Source organism: Microtus oregoni, unplaced genomic scaffold (genome assembly GCF_018167655.1).
Source record: "Microtus oregoni isolate MIOR12 unplaced genomic scaffold, Mior012 000072F_ref0000427, whole genome shotgun sequence".
Taxonomy (NCBI): domain Eukaryota; kingdom Metazoa; phylum Chordata; class Mammalia; order Rodentia; family Cricetidae; genus Microtus; species Microtus oregoni.
In genome coordinates this window covers 2,458,221-2,471,783 of record NW_024543979.1, presented here as the reverse complement: position 1 = coordinate 2,471,783, position 13,563 = coordinate 2,458,221, and the positions used below count along the sequence as shown (strand labels likewise).

At 48.3% G+C, this 13,563-nt stretch overlaps 1 protein-coding gene across 1 annotated transcript in view; it reads right to left on the bottom strand.

Moving 5' to 3' along the window:
- The window catches only part of Cds1 (CDP-diacylglycerol synthase 1), a 74,524-nt gene extending 61,326 nt beyond the window's left edge, over nucleotides 1–13,198 (bottom strand). Inside the window, exon 1 of the mRNA XM_041642094.1 lies at nucleotides 12,773–13,198. Within this exon, the coding sequence (XP_041498028.1) occupies nucleotides 12,773–12,889 (117 nt within the window). The 5' untranslated portion in view covers nucleotides 12,890–13,198. The remainder of the gene's footprint in view (nucleotides 1–12,772) is intronic.
- Between the last annotated feature and the right edge of the window lie 365 nt (nucleotides 13,199–13,563).

Below are 13,563 nucleotides of genomic sequence, written 5' to 3'. Positions count from 1 at the left end.
CCTGCAGGCACCCTGACAGGAAACCTTAACAACAGAAGAGCCAACTTTGAAGGAATAAAGCCGGAGAACATCCACTGCTGTTTGCAGGAGTTCCTATAAAGCTCTGTCAGCAAGACCACATGGCACTGAGACAAAAGACAGAACCATCCCCAGAACAGGGTTCAGGAAGTGACCTTGCACACACGTGCCCACCTCATTCTTAACACTCTGAAAACAGTGTTTCGAAAGGCCTGCTACAACTGCAGAAATGGGATCCTTACCCAGATATCATGACACGTACAAAACCCAAGTCAAAGAATTTTTAAGATTTATTTATTATGTATACACACACCAGAAGAGGGCACCAGATCTCATTATAGATGGTTGTGAGCCACCATGTGGGTGCTGGAAGAGCAGCCAGTGCTCTTAACCTTAGCCCAGTAAAAGAATTTTTAAAATTCCTTAAAGTCTCTGAGTTTGGATTAGGTCCTAAAGACTTTTCTTAAATATAACAAAAGCATGATCCATAAAAGAAAAAAGAAAACAAAATTTACTAAATTATTTTTGAAAGACACTGCTAAGAGAATCAGAAGACAAGCCAAAGAGTAGGAGGGCACCTGTCAATCACACAGCTGCTGATGGCCTGACAGCTAGGAGAAAACACTTGTCAATCACACAGCTAGAGATAGCTCTGACAGGTAAAATAGCTTCTAATGGTCTGACAGCTAGACTCTGACATAAAAGACTCTCAAAGTTCAATGAGAACAGTCAACAACCACAACCCATGCGCAAATATTTTAGCACTCTCCGCCAACGACAACACACAGACGGCAAAGAAGCACAAGGGAAGATGCTCAACATTATTACTCATTAGAGAGATGAAAATCAAAACCTGCAAGTGAAACAGGCATGGGCACACCAACCAAATTCCAGAAGGCTGAGGAGGAAGGCACACTGCGAGTCTGAGGCCAGTCTGGGCAACAGAGACCCAAACACAGACGCTCATGTGCGCACGCACGCACGCGCACGCACACACACACACAGGTAAACACACTCACACACAGTATACACAAAGGTTACACACATATTCACACACGTATACACACACAAGTATATACACAGAAGTATACACACACGTATACACATACAAGAATATAACAGAAGTATACATATACACTCACGCACATATACACATAAGCACACACACACACACAGCACATCAGTTGTTGGAAACTGTGAAGTTCTGTCCCTGTATGCTGCTGGTAGGACTGTTAAACAGGATAACTACTTCCAAAAACAGTCTGTGAGTTTCTTGGAAAATTAAATGCATAGTCTCCGGATGATCCAGCCATTGTATTCCACAGCCTTTTATCAAGAAATATGAAGCATATATCTATTGTATGTGGCTGTGCACATAAACCCATGGCAGCTGAATTGCTGTGGTGCCAAACAGGAGACAACCTAAAATCCCACTGTGAAACGGGCAGCCTGTCACTCACTCTCTATGTAAACCTCCTGCGACATGGGCTGTGCGGGTGTGGCTGTAAAGCAATAACCACACTAAGGGATGGTGACAGAGGTGGAGGCAGCTGGCGGCCAGCCTGGATGAAACGAGAAAATAAAGGGTGAGATGAAATGTGTACATGTGTACATGCCTGCATCCACTCCGTTTGTGCAGGATCCCACGACATGTGCACTTAACTTACAGTACTGGAAAGCACACCAATGGCCACAGGTTGGCGGGGACAACAAACAGGAGAAGACAATGATTCATTATTTTAATCCTGGTGATGGTTACACTGGAAAAAATAGGTCAAAACTCATCAAACTGTAACTGTGATGGGTTACTTGTCTCCCCCACCTCTGGGTCACACCCTGCTGCTAACCTCCAATGTGACAATACTGAGTGGTCACGGGTGGAGACTGGAGCCGGTGCCCTCACAGGACACAGCCATGCAAAGACAGCCAGTGCCATCTGAAATATGAAACAGCAACTTCCCCTGGGACCACAGCAGCCACAACCTCCATGTTGGACTTCCAGCCTCCAGAACTGTGAAAAATAAATCCCTGACGAGTCTGTTATAGCAACTTAAACTAACAACACGCATTTTAAGTGTGTTCAATTTAGTGATGTCACTGGAGAGTTTGAAAAGAGGGGTCCAGAGACGCTAAGATTCTTCCCAACCATGAACACTGGGTGGTGAAGGATGTGGGCACTCACGATGTGAAGATGTTTTGTCACTGTGTGAGGGAGAAATACGGCAATGAAATCTGCCAAGTAGCCAACCTGGAGATGGGGAGGGCATCGGGACTGTCCAGGTGGGTTGCATATACTCCAGTGGGAGACAATGGAGGAAGGACCAGAGGAGACATGAGAGCAGAAGTTACTACAACTGGTTTTGAGGATGGAGGAAGGAGCCACAAGCTAATGAATGCAGGAAGGCCGAGGATCGAGAGAGGGCAAGGAAATAGCAGTTCCCTTAAAAGCCTCAGGAAGCAGCAGGCCTGCTGACACCTTGAGTTCAGCCCGTGGGTCTCACTCATTTCAGAGAGCTGATTTCAAAACTCTAAGACAGTAGTCTGTGTTGTTTTAAGCCACTGTTGTGGCAATACTATACAGACATTATCAGAAATGAGATACTAAAAAGCACCCATAGTCCAATCTGCCACACCCAGACCCCTCCAGCAACCCGCCTTTCAGCCAGTGTTCTCCAGCCTCTTCACCTGCCAGAGTCCCACCCCCCAGGACTAAGCTTGCCCCTGAGGACTCTGTGTGCTGAGGGACTGGTGATGGCCCTCTGTGAATGAGCCCAGCCTCCTGGGTGGCCACCCCACTACTGCCCTCGCCATCTGCTGTTTAAAATGCCATGGGCAGTAGTCACATGACAGTCCATCTCAAGCCCTGTTCTAGGACGTCCCTGCTCACTGCAACCTTTCTCCAGAGACAACACGTCATTCTTAAAATTACACTATGTCTAATGGTGTCATTTATGTAAGTCCCAAGTCCCAAATTAGAACTAAAGATCCCTTAAGGGATAAAGGCATAGGATGACACCGAGAAGCTCAGACAGCTGATGGGTTTTACTCAAATGCTAATTACGATTGTGATAGCAAATGTGCGCTTTACCTGAGTTTTTATGAACGACATCACCACTTTCTGCCCACTACACTGTCTTACCCCATCAGAAAATAAAAACCCAATCAAACAACTAAGAATAACCACACCTACTCCCAGTCCTGCCCCACTAGGATCCTGATGTGGGGGTGGGAGAGCTCTGAAAGAAACATTGCGGACAATCAGAAAATGAGAATATAGACTTTTTTTTAAAGATGGGTGATGGGGGAGTGTCATATATCAATCTGTTGATTTCACTGGTTAAGCAATAAAGAAACTGCTAGGCCCATTTGACAGGCCCACCCTTAGGTGGGTGGAGTAAACAGAACGGAAGGCTGGGAGAAAGAAGCTGAGTCAGAGAGTCGCCATGATTCTCCCACTCCCGGCAGAGGCAGGTTAAGATCATTCCTGGTAAGCCAGCTCGTGGGCTACAGCAGATTATTAGAAATGGGCTAGTCCAGGTGCGAGAGCTAGCCTAGAAGAGGCTAGATAGAAATGGGCCAAGCGGTGTTTAAAAGAATACAGTTTCCGTGTAATTATTTTGGGTATAAAGCTAGCCGGGTGGTGGGAAGCAGCCCCACCACTCCTATTTCAACAGATGGCTCCCAGACGTGATGGACTAAATCCACTTAAAAACCTGAGAAGGCTTAAAAATAAGGGAGAGAGGGGGCTGGAGAGATGGCTCAGTGATTAAGAGCATTGCCTGCTCTTCCAAAGGTCCTGAGTTCAGTTCCCAGCAACCACATGGTGGCTCACAACCATCTGTAATGAGATCTGGTGCCCTCTTCTGGCATGGAGATGTACACACAGACAGAATATTGTCTATATAATAAATAAATAAATAAATAAATAAATAAAAAGGGAGAGAGAGTTTAACACAGACTTTGCTGTTTGTTGGTGGCATGCTGTAGAGAGATTTCCTCATTCAGCAACAGCAGCAGAAAAAAAAGCTGCGTCATTTTAAAGTGCGGTTTCTTGGGACTGTGCCGCCAATGCAAACTCTGGCTTTAAAGCATATCAACTGCTTTTATGGGACTCAATGTTTGTGTTCCCGCTTGGGATCGAAAGGAGACTGCTCTGAGACCGTGCCAATGGCTCAGCCGCAGCTCAGAGGCACAAGCAGCTCCACCATGCTACTGTTGCAATATGCAAGGATCAGAGGCACGAGCGGCTCCGCCATGTTGGACTGGGCGGGGCCAGCAGGCAATACCTGTTTTTGACCTAGGAATGTCACAACTTAGATTCTTAAGCGCCTACTGATTTAAAGGCGCAAATCAAAAGTGCTCCTGGATAATAAAAAATTACAGATTCACAATAGGACAGATTCAGACCACTAAATGAGTCACACTGTTGGATGAATGTACGTAGGCTTGAGAGAGAGAAAAAAAAGAATATAGAGAATAAAGTTAATGGTTTAAAAAAAAAAGGTAAAGTCTTTAAAGAGACAAAATACAGATAATTAAGAGATTAAAAGAAATAAAGAAAAATAAGCCATGTAAAATGGAAAATTCACAGAGTCTGGATTATATACATTGCGCTTTCTTTAAAATTTTTGACTATAAAGGAGCTAATTACAGAGAGACATTTCATTACATGGGCTGCCAAGCTAAACAAGAATGGATATAAGGGTATTACGATTTCAAAATTTGGGTCTAAGAATATGATGCTTTGGAGAGGGTCTTCTTTTGTTTTCACAGAGGACCAGACCCTATGGATTTCTTCTATTCCAATTTGGTATGATAGACCACGCCCTCCTGAAAGGTTGTTCTGAACATCTTCAGAAAATTGCTTCACTCAACTGCCAACTGAGATGAAACTAGCACACAGGTTATACCATGAAAGACCTAATTAACGACGCCCCCATTCAGCAGGAAGCATTTTGGAGAGAAAAAACTGCGCCCATGTTCCCAAAATATTGTTTATAAATGTTCTTTTACATTTAAAGGGGAAATGATATAGGTATGAATAATTTGCATTGGTGTGGATTTTAAGGCCAATTTTGTTATATCTATATGTATTTCTGATCTTGAATAAGGTGTTGTGATTGTGTAGTTCATTTTTAAAATGTAATGTATAATTAGGAAATATAGGTTGTTGATGGATAATCATAAATAATAGTCAAGTTTGTAGTCATGCTACTTAGATTTTCTAGATATATAGAGATATATTTCAGATAGGCATTCTTCATATCTCTCAAAGGCTGCAGATATGGCATTTAAAATATTTTAATAACTTAGGACTTTTCATGACAATGAGACATATCTGCTCCTGGCAGCACCAATCTACTTCGAGAGGAAGATGGGCATCGAAGAGGATCCTTATGGAGTTTGCTAGCCATTTGGGCAAGAAACTACTCTTGCCTGGACTGTTGCATAAAATGGACACAGAGAACCCACAGAGAGAGGACTGCTGAACTTGCCTAAAGGTGAGACGGTCTTTTGGGGTTCCTGACTCATGAAAGAGTCTGCAAGACATTCTGCAGGACACAGCAGATAATGACTGAACTGTCTTTGAAACTGCCTGCTTCATGGAAATGTCTGCTGGATACTATGGGCCTGAAGGCTGAAAATGGATGCCCCAACGGTACAGAGGAACTTTGGGTGACTGTACAGGCAGTGAGATGTCTCTGTCATTTCTAGAGCTTTGGATTTCTTGTTTACTTAGGTAATATTATATCCTTCTGGAGTCTTTGATGGAGTTGAAGAATGGATAGGTAGTTATACTTTTCCATTGTTATGATAAAAGATAAAATAGATATAAATATTGTAACTGTGATTCTTGCTTAATAACTGTTTTGCTATATGTAATTTTACTATGTTAAAGTTAAAGCCTTTTTTGTTTAAACAGAAAAAGAGGAAGTGATGGGGGAGTGTCATATATCAATCTGTTGATTTCATTGGTTAAGCAATAAAGAAACTGCTAGGCCCATTTGATAGGCCCACCCTTAGGTGGGTGGAGTAAACAGAACGGAAGGCTGGGAGAAAGAAGCTGAGTCAGAGAGTCGCCATGATTCTCCCACTCCGGGCAGAGGCAGGTTAAGATCATTCCTGGTAAGCCAGCTCGTGGGCTACAGCAGATTATTAGAAATGGGCCAAGCGGTGTTTAAAAGAATACAGTTTCCATGTAATTATTTCGGGTATAAAGCTAGCTGGGTGGCCGCTCCTTAATTCAACAGATGGGTCTGTGTTGCCCAGACTGGCCTTGTACTCCTGGACTTAGTGATCCTCCGGCTTCAACCTTCTAACTAGTTGGAAGTGTGAGTGTGTGCCATTGTAATCAGCTAAATAAGACTTCTTCATCTTTAAACCTGTAACAGTATTGTGGCTGTGTAGGAAAATGTCTGTAAGATACACATGCTTAGACAGACATTCATCCCAGCATCTGGAGGCAGAGGCACCAGGCTCCACACGCACACCATCCTAGACAGCTGCCAAAAGGCTTCACCTGACAGTAAGTGGATGAAAGAAAACAAGAACAGCCAGGGAAGAGCCCAGGACTATCTTGTCTCCTCATCTGGATTTCTACATATTGAGGTGAAAAGTTAGGTCCAAGATGAGCTTAATAAATATTGACTGCCCCACAGCGCCACCACGTATCTGAAACAGCCTACTGGAACAGGGAGATGGTGTGGCAGTGAGCCCTTATCTTAATGCAAACAGGTTCAGTGCCCCCTGGGCCAGGTAGAGGATGGAGTGAGCTGAGCTTCAGCACCTCACATCCAGCTCTCAGTCAGTCAACCAAGAGTCCTGCTGACACGAGAAAGGACTGCCAGCAGTCAGGAAGCAGCCTTTAGGTTTACAAAACATCTGAGATAAACAGGATCTCCACAGAGCTCTGGACTCTCCCGCTCTGTGCATTTCAATGTTATATTAAAACAAAGTTTAAGATCTTGGTAGTTCCGACAAACACTTACGCAGACATAATTACTAGAAGAATACGTCTGACCCCTCTGTGGGGAAAAAAAACAAAAAGATCAAGACAACTAACGGCAGCACTCCACAGGAACGGCAGCACCCCGCAAGAACGGCAGCACCAAGAACAGCAGGACCCCGCAGGAACGGCAGGACCTTGCAGGAACGGCAGGACCTCGCAGGAACGGCAGGACCCTGCAGGAACGGCAGGACCCCGCAAGAACGGCAGCACCCCGCAGGAACGTCAGGACCCCGCAGGAACGGCAGCACCAAGAACGGAAGGACCCCGAAGGAACGGCAGGACCCCGCAGGAACAGCAGCACCCCGCAAGAACGGCAGGACCCCGCAGGAACGGCAGCACCAAGAACGGCAGGACCCCGCAAGAACGGCAGGACCCCGCAGGAACAGCAGCACCAAGAACGGCAGGACCCTGAAGGAACGGCAGGACCCCGCAGGAACGGCAGGACCCCGCAGGAACAGCAGCACCAAGAACGGCAGGACCCTGAAGGAACTGGCCCTGTCACCAGCACTGCCACATTCTGCGCTCTTGCAGTCTGTTCTCACGGTGTGTGTGTCCGAGCTCCCAGGGCCAGTTCCTGTGGTAATGAGGGCCTGGGGAATACTCAGCAAGGATGCCCCACAAATGTTGCCATGAAGAAACAGGAAGAGTCGGTGCTACTGATGCTGGTACATGATGCTTGTCAAAAGCATCCATGAGTGGTGACCATGGTAAGCTCCCCGAGAGCAGAGCGTCACTAATTAGTGAGGGAAGATGATCCTGAGAAAGAAGGAAGCAAAGAGGCACCAGGTTTGGCCAAAGTGCCAGTCGGCTCCACCTGGAGAAGCAACGGAAAGAAGCCTGAGCCGCTGCAGACCGTCCCTTCGGATTACTTTACTACATAAAGAACTCTAGAGTGGAAAAAATAATAAAATTACCAAAATAACAAAATGCCACCTTTCCCTGGACATTTACAAATGCACACAATACTGACTGCTTGCATCAGGAAGTCCACTCTAGTGGGACAGGTGGTTTGTTAGAGGTAGCAGACACTATTTTCTGGGAATTTCTCAAAACTGTAAGATGAACTGCTTCAAGTCAAGACCCAAAGTGTAAAAGCTCACGCAGTAACACCTTTAGGCTGTTCTTTAGAAATCCCAAATATAAAAAAGACTTTAAGAAGACCCAGTCCCACCCTCATCTACCCTCAGCTTCCTGACTACACACCTGTCCTAGAACGGGCAACTGTGGCATAGTTTATATTCCTGAAGACATGTGCTCAGGAAGGCCCTTGTCCTCTGAGGGGCCCCAAGAGGGAACTAAAGGACCCATCAGCTGATCCACAGGGAGTACTAACAGCCAGCTCAGTCCTTTCTGGCTATGTCCACAGTTCTGCACATCTGTATTATGACAGCTGCCCACCCTAACCAGGCCTCCACACTGAAAGGCACGCCTTAACCCGAGTCTCGGTTCTGCCATGCCTGCTCTCCCACTGCAAGACGCCAACTGCTTTGCCGCTCGCTTGGCTATTACTCCAGACACATCGTGAGGAGCAAGTCCAAAAGAACTGGGCCCCTCACAGACATCAGATGCTCTGACTTATGGCTGACTTAGGCTGTGTGGATTTGCTGTGTAACGATCTGCACTGGGTTTGATAGATTAGCCACCTCCTGATCATTTAATGTCCTGGGCCTCAAAAAGGACACCACCAGTGTGTTAGCATAAACTAATTTGTTAGCGCTCACTTGTTCTGAGTCCCTGTTGGACTCAGAGAGTTGCGGGCCCAAGGCCAATACCTGGATGCTCGCTCTTCTGTTTTTCATAACGGTGCTGGACCTACCCCTCCATTTCTGCTTTTTCTTCTTCCTCACGGAAGAGCACATGCGCCTCTTCCCTGGCACATACGCATACTCCCCTGCGCTCCAGGCTCACTCCCGCCCAGCGCTCAGGCCTACTCATCCATGTCAGCGCCTCATCTCTCGTTCATTTCTAAGAACACACCTCCCCTCCACCGAAAAACAATGTCTTCCCTTAGCCTCTTTTTTAATAAAAAAAAAAATCATACGATATATTTTGATCGTGTTTTCCCCTCCCTCCACTCCTCTCAGATCTCCCCACCTCGCTAATCACACAACTTTATGCTCTTTTCCTCTCCCTCAAAACAAAAAAGCAAAATGAAACAAGAAGCCCACAAGAATACCAGAGTTCACTGTGTGTTGGCCAACTACTCCTGGGCACGGGTTCTGCCCTGGGGTGTGGCTGATGCACCACTGACTCTGCTGGAGAAAACTCATCTTCCCTTTGCATGGAGGTATCAGCTGTGGATAGTTTCCTGGGTAGGGGTCGGCGCCCCTGTCCGCTCCCCTTTCTCAGAGCTGGGGCCCCATCTGGGCGGGACCTGCACATGCTGCCTCAGGCTCAGAATTCAGGCGAGTTCATCCGTGCATCAGGCCTGTCGTGAGTCACCCATCACCTCCGGCTCTTACAATCTTTCCACCTCCTCTTCAGCACGTCCTTGAGGGGACAGTCATCCTGAGGAGCAACAGTTGTCCTGAGGAGATGGTCGGTCCCCCTATCTTAACGCTGCCATTACACTGCCCCTTCCCAACAACAGCTACCAAGTGTGCTCCCCTCACCTTCCTAACAGCTTGGCTTCCACCAAGAGCTTTGGCTGAATTCTGTGTGTGCCTCAGCCTTTAGCCTAAAGCACTACTCAGGATACCTTCCGAGCAACCCCTCCTCTTTTGACACCCAGGACCCTTTATCTTGGTTACCCCTTACATCCCTAACTCTTTTCTGGTATAGACACTCTTCTGTTAGTCTCAACATAAGCACCGCCATCTTTTGAAAGATACATGCCTTCTCTACGCTGCAGGACATCACTGCCCTAGACTGACTAGCCCATTAATTCCCCAGATAGCTCTACAATCCTACCCTCCTCTTCAGGGTTCCTGACTAGTTCCAGCACTTTCCAGACCACTGCTCCTGAGCTATGCACGTCTCTACAGAAGTTCCCAGGGACAAGCTACCCACGGTGATATGAACACCTAACACCATCACTGGGGGGAGAGGGGAGAAAGACAAGAGGCTGATAAGTTCCAGCTCAGCCTGGACTACACATGAAACACTACTTCAGAGGAAACCAGCAACCAAAACAACAACAAAAACCAAGTCCAGTAGCTTCCCAGAGTTCATGAACAGAGAGGAACATCAAAAGCTATAAGGCTCTCGAGGGCTCAACCCTACCTCCCAAACAGGCAGAGTTTATGCTCTTGGATTTCTAAAAGAATTTCTGTGTTCTGTCCCGAGAATGCCGAGTCAAGCAGCAGCTCTGCATGCCTTTTGCCTAGAACACCCTGCCCTAACCACTGTCCACCTGACTGGATTCCCAGGCGTCCTTTCTTCCCACTTCAACCCTAGGGTGCTCTTTAAAGTTTCTCCTACAGTGTCCAGACGATAGTTCATTCAGACCTTCCAGGGCTAACAAGGTCTTCATGGCGGCCTACTGAATCTAACCCACACAAGGCTCCAGGGTGGGGACTGGGATGAAGGGGGGGGTCCTTGTCCTCTGCCAAGTACTATTCCACCATTACAAGTCCTGGAACATTCCCCTGGAGGTAAGAAGCACTTTTCCCACAAGTTAATTCTCCAAACACAGAGCCTTCTCTAGGCAGAAGTCTCAGGGTCCTGAACAATGGAAATGTCACATTAACACCAATATAAAGGCTAAAAAAGGGCAAAGCATGGGGTGCAGTTTAATAGCAGGCTATAAAGCACCTCCTCTACTTCTTACATTAAACTCAAAGGGATTTTTTTCTTCTTGTTCTTTACTGGCTCTTGAACAGAACAGCACTTAAAAGAGTTTTGATGGACCAAATATTAACCAGCCTCCAACGGGCAACTGATTTAAAAATAGCCCTTGACCTGGAAATATAGGTGTGTTCAAATACACACCCTGATAAGAAAAGACAGAAGATACAGCTCAACGCCTCAAAGCCTGGCAAGTCAAGGGCCCCTTGAGAGAACACTCCAGAAGTACAAGAATATTTCAGCCGTTTGACCAAGTTCACCCTCATCTAAGAAATCACCACAAGATGAGTTACAGACGGACGCATTTCATCTTGGAAAACCACATCCGCCAAAATATGTACCAATGGCAGCTAACAACACAGCATATTATAAACAAACACACAAGCCAGTGGGGTAAACAAGTCACCAAGTCTAGAGGCAGACGAGTCTAAGGAGGCAGATGATACCACAGAAGCCGTTTCTGTTGCTTACATTCTGGTGCTTACAATGTAAGTAAATCCACTCAAGAGCTATTTTATGCACTGTTTCACGTTTTCAGGACACGTCTTGTCTTAATAAAAGCTCACTAGCTTTCTCTAGTTAAGGAAGTCAACATGAGGAGGCTGGTATTTCCTTGATTCCAAAGGATAGCAGTGCTAAAACAAAATCCCAACCTAATTAATTCTATTCTGGGTCTAGTTCCCAAGGCAGTTTTCACAAAAGGCTGTTCTTAGCCCCACCGTCTCCAGCTTCCAACCTTGCACGGCTAGAAGATGTATCCTATTTCCCTGACTCTCGTTTGAGCCTCATGCCTATCACCAGTACTGAAGACGCTGTCAACTCACCGAGTCCAAAGTTTTGGTCCTAAGAGCACCAGCGTGTTTATTGCTTCCGTGTTTTCCTGGCACAGATTTGTACCACAAGCTCCATCGAGTTCATTAACATAAGCTTTGGGAAGAACAATCAAACTGCCCCGAGTGTTAGAACAACACAGAGGTGGGGCAATTAGGTTCCAGTCACAAAATTCAGTGAGCTTGCAAGACCTTGGGCCATCATCTTAAGACAACTAGAGAGCAGTCTTTCTGTTTTGAGACCGGGGCCAGGGTCAAGCTTACTACAAAGTGGAAATTATTATTATTATTTTTGCCTCCACCTTTCCCTATTCCCTGGTGCTGGGATTATGAGCAAACACCACCACACCATCGTCCACAAAGGAATTCAAAGGATGATTCAAAAGTTTTGAGTTTCTCAAGCAAAGTGGAATTCTGTAAACATAGCTTTTATAGTTAAGGTATTCTCTGGCCCAGTTTCCCAATCTACCTATTTCACACGGCCATAAAACTGCATGTTTTTTTTTCTCCAAAAGTTCTTACTGGCACCAGCTTATTAGGAAAACACCTAAACTCCTGACTAGCTTTAACTTTAACAGTGGTACTACACCTGCAAGTCTTTAAGTATGAAGCAAGGTTAATCTATCCTAAGGGGGGTATGTATGTGCAAAGTCTGGAATTAGCCTGTTCGGTTAAAGGGAAACCGCTGGTGGGACAACTGCCCCGTGTGCGATGCTCTCACGTGTTCCCCACGTATGGCAGCCTCAAACCCTCCGAAATCTTATCAGCCCGGAAAAAAGAACAGAGAAACGAAAGCGCAGCTTGGAGCAGCTCCAGAGCCGGTCTGCATGAGGCTCCAATAACAGCCTAGAACCCAAGGTGCCCGTCTTAAGTTTACTCCCAACTTTGTCGCCCTATCAAGGAGAGGCGAGGGAGTAGACTGCCGGAGCGCCCGCGGTGACGGGTTCCATCCTGGCCCCTGAGCGGGGTTAGGGTGCGGGGTCGGGGAAGAATCTACAGTGCACAGGTTCAAGTGCGGCAGCCCTGGCCTCGCACGCCCCGGGGAACACGCAGGACCCCCGCGGCCGGCACGCCCGCTCCGGGGGCGCGGTCCGGGCCCCGCCTCACTCTCTCTGTCTCTCTCACTCACTTTGTCGCTGGTGCTCTCGGTTTCGTGGTCGCCGCCGGCCGCCTCTCCCTCGCGGGGTGGCGGTGTCCCCGCTCCCCCGGGACCGGGGCAGCCCCCGCGGTGCCGCAGCTCCAGCATGTCCCGCTCCCGCGTCGCTGGCTGGGCTGGCGTCGTCTAGCGCCCCGCCACCGCGGAGCCGCGCCGGGTCACCCCCAGAACGGCATCAACGAGCGAGCGCTCGAGGCCGCCGGCAGGGGGTGCGGGCAGGCGCGGGCGGGCGGGGACGCGGCGGCGCCGTTGCCAGGTGCGCGGCTCCACGCACTGGCCCCAGAGGGCGGAGGAGCGGGAGGGAGCCCGGCCCTCCCTCGCGCCTCGCGACCGCGCCACACGGCTCGCCCGCCCGCCCCACCTTCCCGCCGCTGAGCTCCCGCAGCACGGTCACGCGCCGCCGGCAGGCCCCGCCCCGCCCGCCCCTCCGCGCTGCACTGCGGTGCCCCGGGCCACGCCCCGGGTGATGACGTCACCGCCCGGGTCCCAGCGCAGGTGGGGGCTCGGAAAGGAGCGCGCGGGACCGTGGAGGTGGGAGACCTGGAGGCGAACCCGCGCGACGGGGAAGCCCTCGACGGCGCAGGGGCGTTAGAGCGAGCTCAGCCGGCTCCTTCAAGGGACACGGCCCAGCTTGACGCGCCGCAGCGCGGCGGAGCTTCGCAGGCGTCCCCAAGCAGAAACTTGCTCGGCAGGACAGACCCGTTGGCTCGGCGTTCCAGCTTTGCCTCCGCGGTGCCTGGGGATGAGTTGGCCAATAGTTTAAA